The sequence below is a fragment of the Protopterus annectens genome, chromosome 14.part0 (genome assembly GCF_019279795.1).
Source record: "Protopterus annectens isolate FY-2018-M chromosome 14.part0, PAN1.0, whole genome shotgun sequence".
NCBI classification, from domain to species: domain Eukaryota; kingdom Metazoa; phylum Chordata; order Ceratodontiformes; family Protopteridae; genus Protopterus; species Protopterus annectens.
Window position 1 is genome coordinate 830,573,581 of NC_056748.1, and position 18,480 is coordinate 830,592,060.

Here is an 18,480-nt window from a genome sequence, read left to right on the forward strand (position 1 = left end):
ATGTGCTATGGTCGTACTTGAACCGGGAATGCCTTTACGTTAAGCGGATGCTCTAACCACTACACTATTGGTGTTCTGCTTCATTTATTATTTTATTTATTTTATTTATTATTTTTTTTGACCGGCTAGTCAACTGATAATTTCATTTTTTATTTTCAGGCCCGGGAGAAAAGCTCCAAGATAATACAAGGTTATAAAACAAGGTTATAAGAATTAATGATTTATATGTATACCCATGGTTCATAGCTACCCTAACATACGCCTCAATGCTTCACTTACACAGCAGGCATCCATTCTCCTGCTGGGAAAAATGCAGTACTACACACGCGACATTCCCTATTCCCTACTGCTTTAGACCCTTGCTGCATGTTTACTCACTCCAAGGATAATCACAACTCCAAAGCTTATAGTCCTGGCACATGCATGTGTTTGATTGTCAGGGTGTTCATGTGGTCATCTGGATTTTGGCTTGTCTGACTGGAGACCGGAACTGCCTTGTACCTGTTTAAAAGTCAGACTTAGCACATGGACAGAGTTGGTCCCAATTTTAACATTCTACCTGTGTTTACAGACATAGGGGTTTGGACACCTCTGACCAGATTTTAATGTTGGCACTACATAATACAAGGTGGGGGTGGTTCCACTGATGTTTCCCTTCACATTCGTTATGAATTCTTTATTGTGACCATGTTCATTCATTCATTCATTCATATATATATATATATATATATCTATCTATATCTGTCTGTACATACACATACATATATACATATACACCTACATACCTATTTACATTTCCCATACAGTTGAATGTCCACCGCGCATCCCAGCTGCCTTTACCTCCCTATATCCGAAGGATATTATTCTGACCATCACATAAAATTAGCGGCCCTTACATGGCTTGGACCCAGGAACAGACACACATTAGTCACTGGTTTAACCACTACACCATCCGTGGTACATTCCGCATGGATGGCAGTTAGGAAATATGACTTCACTACAGGTATTCAGTATTACTGGTAACAAATGTGACAGTTGGTTGGTGTACATATGTGTACAGACCTCTCAAACACTCAGGGACTAGTTTCAACAGAGACAAGGCAAGGACAAATCAGGGACAATCATGGACACTTTTACAATATTAGTACTATTAACTTGAAACGTGTTGACAGATTCAGAGCATATGAATTAATACTTATTTTCTGAAGTTAAAAGTGTCTATTGCTCTTACTTATTGTCATTATTCATTCAAGTGTCATTCAACACCTTTCCTCCAAAGGTCACTGGTTTTAGGAGGGATTAAGAGGCTGGCCAGTTATTGTGCGAATGCTCTGACCATTGGTAGGGTTGCCACATTTTCATATGTCCATAATGGGATATATTCGGGACACACCAGATTTTTTAGGCCAACACATACCCACGGTCAGTACAGGGTTTAGAACTTTAATTATTTTCCTGGATGAGAGCTTATTCCTGTAGCACTTTATTTGCTTATTCTGTTTCTTGTAAGATTTACGTATTTTACATACAGAAATAACTGTTTTAGGCAACTGTTACATGAAATATGGTACATAGTTATTTCCTACAATCACAGGACATTTGCCATTGTATCATTCTTGGTCAGGACACACCTACCCAACCAGGGACTGTCCCTCACAAAGTGGGACAGAAGGTACCCTGCTTATGTCAACACCTTAATCACCCTATATCCAACTGCCACTATACGAATGTGTACAGTATATTTTCTCGATGATTCATGTGGGGAGCTGTGCATCACAGGCAGGTGTTTGATCCCAGGTAGTAGGTTCTGTATGACCGGCTGGAGGCTGAGCAGTCTTGTGAACCACTACTGCACATACAACTTGTGTTCAGATGTCTACAGGACTGGACATCGTGTAGTGATACCAAGTCTCATGTTTACACAGGATACTTATCCCATGAGGGATATCCAAAAATTGAACAAGCCAATAACCTTCGATTTTTTTGGATTTACGAAAATGTGATAGGGTTTTACATGCAAGGGATACATAGTTTGCAATCCTGACACTGCCTAGGGTGACACTGCCTACCTGATATGAGTAGTGGTCACTATGTGCAGCTATGGCTGTGCCAAGCTAGTAGCCCGAGTATGGCTGGATTTGGTGGACGTTCAGGAATGGGGGGGGTTGTATGCTGTAGAGGGGATGATGGGTATTCAATTATGCATCCAGGTGTGTTGTAGTTGGATGGCTCAGTTCCGTCAGGACCATTATGTGGGTATGTGCCGGTGACGTTTCTGTACATGTGTATCGCACATTTTAATATTCATATGTTTGTGTGATTGTGTTCTACTGTATGGCCTGTCAGGTTGTATTGCGGATGTGTAAGTTTGTTCTTTGTGTTTCTTTCTGATTCACCCACTGCTCCCTCATACACCTCCAGCTCACCTATTGTGCATCCAACACAGTCTCGCCTTTGCAGATTATTACATTACCCGCCCCCCCCACACACTCCATCCATTCCGTCTCTGGCTGATGGCCCATGGCATGGGCAAGGGAACACATTGCATACACTACATATCTCTGGTACCTGTATGGTTGTGAGGACTACCCTAGCATTTTTCACCTTCCACATGCTGTACATCACGCACATAGGTACAAGCAAATACTTATCTTTCATGACATGGTAGGTACACCCGGGTAATACCCGTTCACCTTTGACACATCCTGGCAAGAACGGCTTGGACTGCAAATGGGCAGATGTTTGCCGAATGCTCTGACCATTGGTAGGGTTGCCACCTTTTCATATGGCCAGGATGGGATATATTCCGGACACAAATCAGATTTTACAGGACAACATATACCCATGGTCAGTACAACGGATAATACTTTTGTTTTATGCCTACATGTAAGCTTATTGTTGTAGCAGTTTAGATGCTTCTTCTGTTTCATTTACTTGCTAATTCTATTTCTTGTAACATGTAGGTATGTTACATACGGAAATAACTATTGTATGTGACTATTGGATGAGATGTGGGACATAATTATGTCATACGGTCGCAGGATATTTTACATTTATAATGGTTTTGGTATGGACACAACTGCCCAGATGGGTACTGTCCCTCACAATGTGGGACAGGTAGTAACCCTGACCATTGGGCTAGACTTAGCTATTGGCGGCGGGCTAACACGATGCGTTTCGCTTCCACTTGGTATAACTATCAACACTGCATTAGAATATGGGCACACGGTTTTAAATGTCATTTGTTCGAGGGATGGGGACTCGATATTCGGCTATGTGCATTTGTGTTTGCTTCTTAATTTTGTGTTCGCAAGAACTGTCTTGCATGCATTGTATATGTTTCAGTATCCACGGACACTGACAGGTGTTATTACTATTGCAGGCAGACTGTAATATTCAGCATTTTCAGCCGACATTTCCACGCCTCCGTGCAGCGCTTCGACACGCCCCATGCACTCATGCTCGTTTCCTATGCATGTGGATGTGGCGGCAGCGTGCCTTCATTAAAATGCATATGGCGCTACTGCACCATTTGCATGCCGCACGGTCGGCGCAAGCCTAATGCCGGCCTTGCGCTGAGCTTCATGAATCCCGGGGAAAAACTATGTACACAATTAAATAAGGGCATATTTCAACCACAACATCCTGGAGCTATAAATTATGATTAGCTTTCACATTTAAAAATGTTTACAAGTAATTGTATGTATTTACTCTTCATAAGTGATCTTCAGCATGTATTTAATATTACTTTTCTTTTTTACTTTTGTAAAATTGATTTTCCCTTTTGTGCTGCCCACTGTCAAGCCACTTTCATTTGGCTAATCCACTCATTCCCAGATTAGAGTAAGAGCTGAGAGGTGGACAGGTTATTTTCCCAGATGTCATGAAGAGTGAGCACTTTATTTTCCCTGTCCTACGCATGGCTTCTTATGGCAAAATACTACCCTGATGGTGTGTGCATGATCCTGTCATTTAACTTAGTGGGCATGATTAACTCAACTCATCATGGAAAATGCCAACATTCCTGCCTCAGGCAGCAGGTCTGGCTAACCCCCTCACCCAAGATGGGTGAACTGGCAGTTGTGTGACTTTTTTTAGTCACAAATGAGCTTTCTAAATGCCTATTGCCAATACTGAAGTTATTGACAGCAAGAATCAGTAAAATACTTGCACTAACTCACACTTACATTTTACAAACACCTACAGTAGATGATAAATAAGTAACCTGAGTGCTAGAGGGTAGCCTTCCAGGTTACTCACTGGTGATACCAGGTGCTTGAAAAATTGCAGTTTCTGTTATTCAGTGAAATAAGGTCCTTGACTCACTCTTTTGTGTTGACAAGAGTCTGCATGGTTCTGAATAATGTGTGTTATACTGTGCTGTCAGGAAAACTTTTTAATGCACTGTTAGTACATTTAATGATCTCTGAAAAAATATGTGGAATTAAATTTCATGTAGTTGCACTATGACTTAACCATAAAATATTTGTAGGCGATATCAGTCTAAGATAATAATGTTGTGAAGGCTTCAGTTTATTTGTTAGTTTTGTGGGGGGTTTCTGTAGCATGAATATCAACACTGATATATTTGTATAAAGGAATATTGCCTTGTGCTATTCCAGATAAGTTTATTACAACGTTTTCTGTAAATGTTGCTTTTTCAGACTATAAGGACGATATCGCCAAGAACTGTATATTTTGAAACTACAACACAGAATACCACTCTGGTAAGACATAAATAAGTATTGGTGTTTTATTTTTATTCGTAGTTGCTAGTGTACTTTTTCTGTGATTAAATGATTATACTTTGAAGGATACAATTGTTTTTTTTTTAGCTGAACAGCTTATCATCTGCTGGAGAATTCCTGACATGGATGTTACTACAAATTGAAGTTTCAAAAAGGATACACATTTTAATCTATTCTAGTCTCTCATTTTGTGGCTTTTATTAAAATGTGTAACAATTGCAGTCCATCAATACTGCCTCTCTCTTACCTATATTTTGGCAAAAAAGAGGTCTCTAGGACTGGACATGGCATGTCAGATGGGATCTTGCGGTAGAGGCTAATATAAAAGGATAATAACTGTTAGTTTTCTGGACTCTGCTGTTTTTTCATGCTGCCTGTTTCACTTTAGATCATCACAGATAAGTATCCCAGGTTCCTTTCTGCTTTTGTTGTTACTGCTTTCCTTCTGTTAGAGTTCTCTGTTGCAGGTTTTTTTTTTTTTTTTTGCATTTTGTTCTCTGACCTGAAGTTGCCATATTTTAGACCACTCATTCAGTCTTGTCAGGTCCCTTTCAATCTTTTTAGTACTTACTATTTATCAATCCTGTTGTATATGTTCACCAAGAATGTATATTTCACCTTTTAGAGCTTCTGTGCTGTCACTTTTACAGACGCTGAAGAGGACAAGCTCTTTTACTTACTCTCCGATATCCTACTAATAGCCATCCAGTATATCATCTGGATGGACTTCATTTACTATAACCCTTTGTGTCCCTTAATGCAGCCAGTGTTGAATTTATTCATTCATTACCTTAGGAAAAGATGTACAACAAGCTTGTTGTCTTTGTTGAAAATGGGACACAGCCCAGCTGGACGGCCTTGAATCTCTGAATTGCTCAGCTGTGTAAATCTCTTACCACAGATATTTCCAGAGGAGAACATATGGCTAATTATTGGAGTACATTCATAATCCCAAAGGACAAAAACACAGATAAAGCAAACATTGACCCCATAAAGTCAAAACACAAAATCCCGAAAAACCTAAAATACAAATGCTATGCCTCGTGGCAAGCCACCTAAAACCCCATACACCCGCTGCGACATTTATACACCGACTCTAAGATTGCATCAAAATGGGGAAATGTCAAAACCCCAGTTCCCACTGTGTTACAGTCTTGCACAACAATCTACCTGCTTTTTAGTACATCTAAAAAGCCAGAAGTAAATGCATTTGCTGTTTATTTATGGCACTTGGTCACTGTGATAGTTCGACTGGGCAAACAGATGCCCCTTTTCAATGGAAGCCTGGTGAGAAAAGCTCTGCAATAATTACAAGTTAGACAGATAACATACAGGTATTTAAACAATATGTTATAGAAACATGTGAACACAGAAGGAATTTAGTAAAGTGTATATAGTACCTAAAAATTATTTACAAGCCTGTTGTTTAGATACGTAACGTAGTAAGTTTTCCAAGACATGCTAGTAGTTGTTTCAGTTAGAGCTGACAAGGACAGTTAGGTAAAAGCTGATAAGGGGGAGGAGGATTGTGCAGAGAAAAGGGCATGAATGAATTTCATTAAAAAAGTTTGAGATGTAGGAAGTTATAGATAGAGTTCAGCTAAGGCTTTAGACCACAGTGGAGCATGAGCATAGCTATATATCATAGATATTGCTTTAGCTGATTTTGAATGATTTAGCATTTTCAGTTTTTCTAAGAGCTCAGAGTATAGCATTCCAAATGTCTGTGGTGTAAGAGAAGCACAGTGTGTCTCCAGCAGAGTTCTTGGACATGCTTACAGTCAGTAACTGCTTATCGCTAGACAGGAGTGGTGGGGATTATACTGCAGGAGCTTTGTGGGTAGTCGCAAATTGTTATGGGTTTGGGAGTGACGTAGCTCCAGCCATTAAAGTTGTTTTATAGGTACACACTGGTGAGTTTGGTAGCTGTGGTTTGAGAGAATTTGGCAATTTTATTCTAACATAGGTGTACTGAGGTGAGGGAGGTGGAATGCAGGTTAATGTGTATGGAGGTGGCATAAAAATGGGGAGGGAGAAGGAAGGAGTTGCTATATTTGTTCTGGCTTTGGCTGTTAAGTACGATTTGATTATTTAGAGGTTCCCTAGTTTTTGGTGAATTCTCTTTATTGCCTGTTTTATGTGGTGGTCAATTTCAGACTGTAGTCTATAAAGATTCCTAATGGTTTGGTGCTGGTTACTTGTTCTATTGCAGTATAATTGGAGGAGGTGATGGTAAATTGCTGTTTGTGGGGAGATAGTTGCTTTGGAATGAACATTATGAGTTTTGTTTTTGGGGATGTAGTAGTAATTGTGAGTCTATTAGCCATATCTCAGTGGATGTAGGGGATTCCTGTGTTAAATGTAGTTTTTTCTAGATTATTTGCAGAAAAGATTAGTGTAGAATCATCTGCATACTGTATGATGGATGTATGTTTAGTTGCAGTGAGCAGATCCATGGTGAAGATAATGAACAGCAAAGGACCTAATATTGAGCCTTGAGGGACTCCAACTGTTACAGGGAGAAAGGTGGAAATATCATTTTCCCATTTTAGTGCTTTCATCCTGCTTAAGAGATAGCTATGAAACCAGGATAATGATGGTGAGACTAGGAATAATGAATATAGTTGAGGAAATAGTTTCTGATGGTGTACAGTGTCAAATTCCTTGGATAGATCCAAAAATATTGCTGAGACTGAGTTGCCATCATTCCTACTCTGGTTAACTGTAATGATAACGTTTAGAAATGCAGTTGTAGTGCTGTGGTGTGGGCAGAAGTCATGCTGGGTTGGAGTGAGAAGGTTGTTGTCTATAATAAAGTTGAGGACTTGTGTATGAATACACTTTTCTAGTATGTTTGACAGAGGGAATAAGACAGCTGTAGGCCTGTAGTTATAAATGTCACTGGATTTTCCTCCTTTGTGCAGAGGTAAGATATAGGAGTTTTTCCAAACTGTGGGAATATATACTTCCTTAATTAATCCATTTATTAGGACTGACACTGGGTAGGATATGGCTTCTTCTGCTACTTTATTATATTCAGCTGGTATTTTATCTGGGTCAGATTGGTAAGTTTGAGGTTAAGGAGTTGTGTTCTGATCATAGCAGTAGGTACTGGTTGGAAGGCTATTTTGTGGTTTAATGGAGGGAGTGGTGATGGGGTGTTAGTAAGATAGGTAACGGTTTGTGTAAAATGAGTGTTGAATTGGTTAGTAGGAGTTGTGTTCTGATCATAGCAGTAGGTACTGGTTGGAAGGGTATTTTGTGGTTTTATGGAGGGAGTGGTGATGGGGTGTTAATAAGATAGGTAACGGTTTGTGTAAAATGAGTGTTGAATTGGTTAGTAGGAGTTGTGTTTTAATCATAGCAGTAGGCACTGGTTGGAAGACTATTTTGTGGTTTTATGGAGGAAGTGGTGATGGGGTGTTAAAAAGAGCAGTATCGGTTTGTATAAAATGAGTGTTGAATTGGTTAGTAGGAGTTGTGTTCTGATCATAGCAGTAAGTACTGGTTGGAAGACTATTTTGTGGTTTTATGGAGGGAGTGGTGATTGGGTGTTAATAAGAGAGGTAAGGGTTTGTATAAAATGAGTGTTGAATTGGTTAGTGATACTATTTGTTTGGTTAGTTAAACAAGGGGTGGGTTGTAATGATTGACTTGGATTTAGGAGATGATTTATGGCTAACTAGAAGGCTTTAGGGGTCATAGATTCATAGGTGGGTACTAGGTTAATGACCACAAGGGCATTTTTAAACCTTCCATGCATCCCAAATCTCTGACAAGTTCTGATACCCTAGATAAGTAAACGCAAGGGCTTGGGAGATGAACCATTTCCAGGTTGTCTGTGTCCATTAGAGACAATGGTGCCAAACCAGAGATGAATTTCCTGTTCCCCATCCAATTGTCCAAGTTACATGTAAATTGGGTTAGGGAGGAATTCTGCTTCATATGGATGGAGAGCCTGTTCTGAAGAAGGGGTATTCTCTGGGATACATACCTGTCTCTCCAGCAGGTCCTCTTATCACAGACAAGGTATAAGTCTTTAGAATAGGTACTTTTGGTGCTGTTTGTTTTGTGGATATGCATGAGGTTCATCAGGGTGGGGTCTGACAATGCCTTGTATGCCAGGCATAGATCTCCCCTCAACAGCCTGTGGGAGACAGAATACAGGGATAGGGCCTTGAGGCAGTCTACAAAAGACAGACTACTTATACCTTGTTTCTTTGAGTGAGGAACCTTTGTGGACATTCCAGTTGTTGGGTGTGCCTAGTTAGGTACATACCAAAGGGGGCATTTTACACAGTGATAGGTCTGATGAATGGCAAATACCATGGCACAATAATTCCTTTGATGTAGATGCCATACCTTTGTTTATACGTTGCAGAATGATTTCCTCACTACTATAAGCACACGATAGTCAAAGGCTAGATAACTGTCTGTGTGTGTGTGTGTCCCCAAGTCCCTGACTACTAAGTCAACTCTTAGGGGTGTGTTGCTAATGTGATAGTTACCAGGGGTGGATAACTTCCCGAAGAATACAATTATGCATTTCTTAGCATTTAGTTTTAGTCCATGGCTCTGACTTTGGTTTTTACTTTGTAGACTAGTACGGCAGTTCTTTTCTTTCAGTTCTTATTATGTTTTTGGCAGTATGCCTTAGCCCTTTGTATAATTGAAGACTGGATATAGTTAAGTACTTCCTCCATGTTTTACATGCATTATCACATTTTTTCATTAATTGTTTAGTATCTTTAGATGGCCAGGGAGCAGAGTTGGTCTTAATTCTTTTAGTTTTAATGGCAGCGTGAATATTTAGTATATTCATGAATATAGAGATAAATAGGTCTACTGCTTCGTCCAGGTGTAAAGTTTGTAGTACATTTGACTGCTTTTAGGCTGGATATAAATAGGTCAGCCTGGAAGGAAGAGAGGTTTTGGGCATTATTATATTGGTGCTGTTTTTTTATAGGAGTGTTTTAATTTTTGGGTATCAAGATGGAAGATAGGCCGAGTTGTTTTTTTACAGATGATGGCTACTCCTCCACCTTTTTTCTAGTCCTGTCTAGTATTGCTATACTATATCCTGGAGGAATAACTTCCTTATCCTTAGCTTCATGACTTTGCCACATTTCAGTTATGATTATAATAGCAGGGCATTATTGTGCTATCCAGCATGGGCATCTGGAAGTTTATTACAAATGCTTTTAAGGGTGTATGCATATAGGTGTAAGTCAGATGCAGTTTTTGAGGGTTCATATGGAATAATGATATGCTAAGTTAGGGTTGAGGGGCCTGGGATAGGATGTATTTCACCACATATGTATGGGCGGTAGAGTAAAAGGGAGTGCGGGTTGTGCCATTTATCTTCTCTTTTTATTATAAATAAATATTTAATATTTAATTTTATTTTAATAAATAGAATCTTGGGCCTAAGCTTAGTTTATTTGGTGGAAGTTTCTAGGTAACAGTACAGTTTTTAAAATGTATATAATTTATGTTGTAAGGAGACATGGAGATATAATCAAGTGAGAGTGGTATATATTAGGTAGCTGGAAACCTGAGTTGTGGTTATTTTTAAAATTGTTAAAAGGAGATTGCTGATAAAAAGAGTCATGGGCTAGTGATGTCAGAGGCAACAGTACGAGTATGAGTAAGACTATTATTTAATGGGAGTAGGTCAAAAAGAAAGGCAAACTAAGGAAATAGATAAATTAAAACAGGGACTGTTTGTGGTATTTTGGTATGTATTGTAATTATGTTGGTAGGGAGTAAAGTCTATTTAAATGAAATAGTTGAGGGGTCATCATTTGTGCATTAAAAAATGATGATTCTATGTTTCGACCTTCTGTGGTCAGTCTTTCAGCCAATGGTGTTTTTTCTCTTTAGGATTCTAAATGTATCCCCTAATTATCATGTGACCCTCACCAGTACTGTCTTGTTGGCATTACAGTAGGCCATGGAGACTGCCAACCACAGTGGACTTTTCATATAAAACAACTGTGATGGGGCTGTTTAAGAATTGAAAGGGCTACCACCGGTGAAAAAATGGACACATTAGGGCTTATACCTGACGGCAGCCCTCTCTCAGTTCCAGAATCTGCTTTTCTTCCAACCATGGGATGAAATTACATATCTCTTTTTTCATTTCAAAAGTAGCCTTCTCCTCCTGGCATGATTTGCTGAGCTGTTTAGTCAAATATGTTAAGAGTTTTCCCAATGGTTCTCTAAGAATTATACTACGAACCATGTAAGGTCTGACTGCAATGCCGACCTTTAAATTTCAAGATTCCTTTGAGAACTTTGTCATGTTTGTTATATTTGTATGACTGCTTGTTGTTATGCTCTGCTCTGTGAATGTGCCAGAGGTGATTCGTACAAAAGTAATTAAAAACATCATATGAGGAGTACAAGAGCTTACCATGAGAACTTTTTTCCTACTATTTTTACAATTTATTTTGTACTTTTCCCAGTCCCTTTTTCTTCCTCACAAGAGAAGCACAGAAATAAAATTATGCATTTCCTGTTGCTTTAATGTGTTTATGAATTATTAATGAATTGTTAAGTATCTAGAGTTTAAACAGAGAGATAATTAAAAGGAGACCAATTAGGCTTTTAGAATCATCTAAATGAAGACAAAATAGGAAAAGTTACAGAACATTTTCTAAAATGGATGAAACAATAATACTATAAAAAAGTATTTCAAGAGTCTATGGCTGGGATTCATTGGACATGCCTACTCTGTCATTCTATTCCCTGGAAAATAAGACTTAATGTATTTCTACCTAGGTAGGAATAAAGATAGAGAGAGAGATAGAGAAAGAGACAGACAGACAGATAAGCGTAATGAATGAAGGAGAAGGGGAAGAAAGTGTCCTTGGTTTTAAAAATGAACAAAATGCAAAACTAGTAGATAAAATGAATTGCCTGAGAATGTGGCCTACCAAGCAACAGCTGAGAAATATACACCCCACAGAGACATGTTAAACAATCGTAATGAAGAATTAATAATTCAGAATGCAGCAGTGGTACTTGTGAATTTACTCATAAAAATTAGCTTGCAAAAAGAAAGACGGATGTCATGGAAAGCATAGCATAAAAATAAAATGTTTGGACCATTGCAATCTCCAAGGATGAGAAGAAGGCATGAAGGAGTTTTGTGGACTATCATTGCAGATCACCCAGGATTTCAAGAGCTGGACAAGCTACTGAGAGGGCACACAGAACTGGCAGAGTAAAAAAAACGGAAACCATGAAATATCCTCTGCTTCTTGACTAATATGAAACAAAAAATTAATTCTAAAGCACTACAAGGAGGCAATGAGATTTAAGTGGGAAATGCAGATACTGAAGTTCCTCTAGACTACTTAGTTCAAGTTGCATGAAGAGAAATACCTTCTTGCTGGGCATGGTACAGTGGTGATAGTAGGAAAAAGTGACGTGCTTGGAAATGAACATCTACTTATACTAGTACGGTGGTCTCAGAGATGAGAGTGTTGGTCACCAGAGGAAGTAGATAAAGATTTCAATACCCCTGAGCAGCTGAGTTAGGTAAGAAAGGTGTGATGATGTGATATTCCTTGATGAGGACTGCTGAAGTACAAAAATGGTGAGCCAAGTAAATTTACTTCTCATCTTAATAACCCCAGAGGAAGAAAAGCAGAAGCAAAGAGTTTGGAGAGGAGAATAAAAAGGTCAGAAGAGATGCAGCAGAGACAAGCACAGCCTAAAAAAGAAAACATTATTATTATTATTATTATTATTACAGTTTGATGACCGGGGAAGTCCACTTGGCCACAAAGAGTCCGTTTGCAGTGGAGGCCTGGGGAGAAAAACTCCATAGATGATATAATACAGTATATGAGTTCTTAGAGAATTACATAGACAATATAATCATGAATATTAAGCAATGTATATACAATATTGATAAAATAGTGCAAAGTAGTAAAGTATGAAGTACAAAGTATGAAAGTTATTATGTTTGAATACCGAGTGGCTTGAGTGGCAGTGGAGCAAAACAAAATACATGTTGAGGCTGTAGCACTTTATCATTTGGAGAATAAGAACTTTTTTTTTTAACTTAACTTACAGAAATAGATGGAAGTAGAGGAAGATATAGCAGAATATAAATATGTCTGGTAGAAGTTTTGGAAAGGAGCTAGAGGTTTAGTTGAGTGTAAGGTTGCTAGGTGGAGAGAAGATGGGGCTGCTGAAATGAACCATAGTGGAGGGACTCAAGTAGGAGATGAACAGAAACATATCCAATTTGATGACAGGCATGAGTGCAGTAAGGATTTGAAGCTAGTGTGGTTAGGGGTATTACAAAGGGAGGGGAAGGGGAGAGTTCCATAGTCTGGCTATGGATTAAGAGAGCAAAAATTGTCCAGGGGGCCAGGAAGGTTTGTGAATATGCAAAAGATTTTGATTTTTTGATCAGAGTGAGCAGTTGGGTATGTAGGTGGTTAAGGAGGAGGACAGAACAGGGCAGCTGGATGGCTTGAACACAGTTTTGTGGGCAGTGGTGAGCTGTAGAAAATTCAGATAATTAGGAAGTTCTAACCACCACAGAGAATGGAGGGAGTTAGCAATGATGGAATGAGGTTTTGGAGTTGGTGGTGAATTTGCAGCTTTTATTGTAGTAGGAATCCAGTTTGGATTGTAAGCCAAGTTGGACATTGGTGCATAGGAGGGTACCGTAAATTAAAGAGGGGAGAAGGTAGTTGGTGGCTAAGGTCTTCCTGGTGGAGGCAGTCAGGTAGCAATTGTGTCGGCATAGGAGTATTAGTTTTTGGTAAGTTTTTTTGATGGCTGTTAAAATATGGATGTCAAGTTTCAGATGTTCATCAATGATGATACCTAGGAGTTTGGTGTGAGGCACAGTCTCAATGGGGCAGTTATTCTGGCTAATTATCCACAAGGAAGTGTTATCATTTACTGAGCTTCTTGAGGGAGTAAAGATCATTAGTTTTGTTTTATTTGCATTCAGGACAAGATGGTTGTTATGCATCCAATTTTCAGTTTTAGTGAAGGCAGATTGGGTCTTTAGCTGCAGTGTGAAGGGAGGGTCAGCAGTGCAGATGATGGTAGAGTCATCTGCATACTGGATTAAGGAGGACACAGGGATGGAGTGGTGAAAGTTATTGATGAATATGTTGAAAAATAGGGGTGGGGCGAGGACAGAGCCTTGTGCAATGCTGGGGGTGATTTGAAGGAAGGGGGATGTAGATTATTCCCATTTTACAGCCTGCAGCCTTTCTGAGAGTAAGCTAGAGAACCAGGATGTTGTAGAAGGGGATAGGTTGAAATGCAAGAGTTGGGACAGGAGAATGGGGTGAGAGATGGTGTCAAAGGCTTTGGATAGGTCAAGGAAGAGAGCGGATATGAGTTTTCCAGAGTCACGAGCAAGCTTGATGCATTCTAGGAAGGAGTGAAGGGCAGTGATGGTACTGTGGCCTAGACAGAAACCGTGTTGGGTGGGGGCAAGGAGGTTATTGTGAGCTAGGTAAGGCATGAGTTGTGCATGAATACATTTTTCAAGGATTTTTGAGAGAGGAGAAAGGATGGCAGTTAGCCTGAAGTTGGTAAAGTCAATATTTTTACCTCCCTTGTAAAGTGGAATAATGAAAGCATGTTTCCAAATTGAAGGGACATATGATTCTTGTATGGATCTGTTTATTAGAATGGAGATTGGCAGGGCTAAGCTGTTGGCTGATAATTTGAGGAATGATGAGGGTACATTATCTGGTGCATAATGCAAGGTTTTAGCTGGAAAGGTCGTTTTTTATAGTAGGGATGGGGTTGATTGTGAAAGCAGGAGAATCATGTGTGTTGTCAGAAGAGAGGGAGGTGCATGGAGGGGATGTGCTAGGAGGGGGGTGTGGGAAGTTGGGAGTTAGTTTGGATATATATTCCACAAAGGAGTTCAATGATGTGGCTATTTCTAGGTCAGAAAGGTTGGGGTTGGGACAAAGATTGTCTTTGTTACCAGGATGTAGAAGAGAGGACATAGTACTCCAGAACTTTTTTTGGGTTGAAAGAGTGTTCAGATTGAAGCTTTGTGTAATAGGATTTATAGTCTCTATGTATTAATTTCTTTACATTGTTGCGGAGTTGTTTGTATCCTAGTAGTGTACTGGGTAGTTTATTGTTTTGGTATTTTTTCCATTTTTTATCTCTTAGGCGCATGGTTAGCTTGGTTTCTTTTGATATTCAGGAGGAGATTTTGGATCTGATATGTTTGGTTCTAGGGGGAGCATGATGGTCGAGTAGGTTGAGAAATTTATTTTTAAAATGGTTTATGGCATGGAATAAGTGTAGGGTTTTTAAGGGAGTCCAGTCAATTAATTTTAGACAATCAGAGAAAACATGTGGGTTGAAATTAGAGAGGTTGCGGGTCTGAATATAGTGGTATTGTTTTTTGGAGTAGAGAGGAGTGCCAGTCAGTGAAGGCAGGGAGGTGGTCGCTGATGGAGTCTGGGAGGATGCCTGAGTTTGAGATTAGATTAGAGTGCAATACTAAAATCCAATCAAGGATGAAGTGCCATCCTTATTTGGCCTGGTGGGAGAGTTAATTAATTGGGTGTAGTTATACACATTTATAGACTGAGAAGGTGATTGAGAGTTGATATTGGACCAATTAATGTTTATGTCACCTAGGATGATTGACTCATTTTTGATGTTAGAGGAGAACCAGGAGAGGATATTTTCTCATATTGAGATGTTGTTGCTGCTAGGAGGGATATATAGGAAGGCTAAGCAGATGGATTTGTGATTGATGACTTTTAGGTGGGCTAGAATTAATTCAGTTATTGAATTTAGGAATGTAATTGGTGTGTGGGGTAATTGTGTAGGAGAGGCGTAGTCTATGGCAACACCACCTACTTTCTTGTAGGGTCAATCAGTGCAGATTATTTGGTAGCCAGGTGGTAGGATTTAATTGTCTTTTATGAATGGCTTTAGCCAGGTTTCTGTGATAGCAACAATGTCAGGGTGATTGTTTAGGGGCCAGGCATGCAAGGTAGGGAGTTTATTTCAGAGGCTTTGAGCATTAATTGTGGTGAGGCAATTTGACTTACGGTTGCTAGGGTGTGAGGGAGTAGGAAGGTTGGTGAAAGGGTAGTTGCTGGGGCCAGGGTTGGAATGGATGTCATCAGAGAGGGACAGGGAGATTTGATGAAGCATGAGAATAATATATTCTACAGTGGATGGAGGTTTTAAGTATAGATAGTATATTTGTTGGGATGTAGGAGATGGAGAAGGTTGAGTGTGGGAAGTATAGGTAAGGTTTTGAATTTATATAGTAAGGTTGTGCAGGAGGGATAGAGTTCAGGAGATATGGAGCAGAAGGCAGGTGGGATGGTGTGTTGGTAAGTGGATGTTTAGTAAAGTGGAGGGGTGAGGTGGAGATTGGAGTTGAGTTAAGGAGGTTAGGGTGGAAAGTAGAGTCAAGAGTATTGCTAGGTGTAGGTGAGGTATGGAATGGAATATGGTGAAGAAATGAGTTGGATAAAGAAGGATGGGAGTGTGACTGGAAGGAGGTGTTATCAGGTGATTGGGCTATAGGTGGTGTGGGAGGAGTTGAGGATAGATAAATGTGGAAGTAGTGGGGGTGGGTGGGAATAGGGGGAAGAGCAGGGGAGTGGAGTGAGTGAAACATCAACCAATACAGATAGAAGTTGGAGCAGGAAATGAAAAAATGGTAAATCTTATTGGGTATGGATTGAAGCAAAGCATGAAGGATTAACTGTCTGAGAGTTCTTCTCCCCTAACACTTTCCCAGAGAAGAAAACATTTTGAGGTGGGTATTCCATCTAAATCTTATAGAATGGAGGATTATAGCTGAACAAAAACTACTAGGCAAACATGGTCTCTGTAAGTAATAGAGAATGTCTGTAAAATAGTATGGAACTGATGGCTAAAGAAACTAAAGAACTGAAAACTTGGCTTAAGAAACAGCAAACAACTATTTCATGTATGCAGAAAGATATTGCAAGCAAGAAACAAAGAATAAATAAAAAATACATAATTCTGCAGTAGGGAGACAAAAATGCTTATTTTATAGACGTATAGGACTTTGGATCAGAAGTGCAGATCTGGAAAATAGATCTAGAAGAGGTAAAATCCAGATTACTGGTATATAGGATACTATACCTGATGGAAAACCACCTTTGTTTATTCATTTTACATTTATTTATATTTGCTTACCAGGGTAGTGCACTGATCTAAACTGATCATTTTCAGGCACAGTATGGGTAAAGTAATTCAAGTTGGTACATGAAATAGTTTAGGAAATAAAGCAAGCATTAACATATTTACAACTGCGTACAAGTCATCATAAAAAGATAACAGTGAACACTGCATAGTTTAATTATTTTTTTCACAGCAGAATAGATCAGTAGTACTGATCAAATGAGTTAGTCAGGAAGTGCAGGAGCAGACAGTGGAGCACTTGAATTTTATCAATGTAACATGACCCTTTTTGAGACACATGGATTTGACTTAATTGAAGAGGAAGTTTTTAAAATGGTTGCAGAATTTTTGGTAAGAACAGTACTCTTTAAGATAATTGGGATAAGACTAGCACTGTGAGAGGGCTAGTGTGGAGAAGGACTGTTTAGTCCATTGCTGATTGGTTATAGAAGTTTTGTGGTTTGAGTAAACTGTGAGTGATGACTGTTTCATGGTTTGAGTAGACTGTGAGTGATGACTGATAGTATAAATAAAAGTTTTTTCAATTATTTTTGATGAAAAAGGTAAGTATATTTTTGAAATACTGATTTATAGAGCTGGGTACCAAGTAGAAGGTCAGAGCTGTGTTTTACTGGAAGCCAATTAGCTTTAGACAGAGTGAAGCAGTGATGCTCTCTATATGGGGAGAGATGGCAATGAAGCAACAGATTTTGCTGGCAGCAGTTGGTAAAGCATCTTAATTTTTTTGGATGCTGCAGTAATAATGGGAAGGCCATATCCAAGTGGGACAGAAGGAAACTTTTTCCTATAGTTTCCCTTGCTGGTGACATGAGGTAGGGGAGATTTCGTGTGTCCAGAAGAGAAGTGAGTTGATTTTGTTAATTTTTTTATCTGTAATATAAAATTGAGGATATCATCTAACCAAATTCCAAATGATTTGAAGGAGGATGTGTTTTTATGTTGATATTATTTGTGATCTGGATTTTATTTAAGGATCTTAAAAAAATTTGGAGGAATAACAGATGGCATGGTTTAGTTTTTGGAAGGGCTGAGAAATAATATGTGATTTTTTGAGCCATTCATGGAGACAGTGAAAGTCAGCTTGGAGAAATGTTTGAGTGTCTGCAAGGTAAATGCTAAATCTATATACAACCATGTTACCAACATATAAGATCAGTGATAGATGTGGGAGGCTATATGGTGAGTAACAGATGGGATCGTATGCTTTTCTTGTGAGAAGCTGGGCTTTTCAGAGATAGAGGAGCCTATTTTGACTTTGATGAATCTATTTGTGAGGAAATCTTTGAAGTATGGAATTGCTGATACTGATTTTTGATATTTTGTAAGAGATGTTGGTCAGTGAGGTAGAATGCCTTAGAGAAGTCAGTGAAGAGAGCTCCAGTAAATTGTCTTTGTATTTAGCAGTACATCATCAGTTAAAGTCCATAGGACTGTCATTTTACTATGCCCTGGCCAAAAATCAATGTTGCTCAGTGATGGGAGATGGTAGTTTTCAATACATTCTGTTAATTGAGAGTATACATTTTTC

At 39.1% G+C, this 18,480-nt stretch overlaps 1 protein-coding gene across 2 annotated transcripts in view; it reads left to right on the forward strand.

The window, feature by feature from the left end:
* LOC122789276 overlaps positions 1–18,480 on the forward strand; it is a 389,942-nt gene that overhangs the window by 244,390 nt on the left and 127,072 nt on the right. For both annotated transcript variants that reach the window (XM_044056578.1, XM_044056579.1), the window contains exon 3: positions 4,665–4,727. In XM_044056578.1, the coding sequence (XP_043912513.1) occupies positions 4,665–4,727 (63 nt within the window). The remainder of the gene's footprint in view (positions 1–4,664; positions 4,728–18,480) is intronic.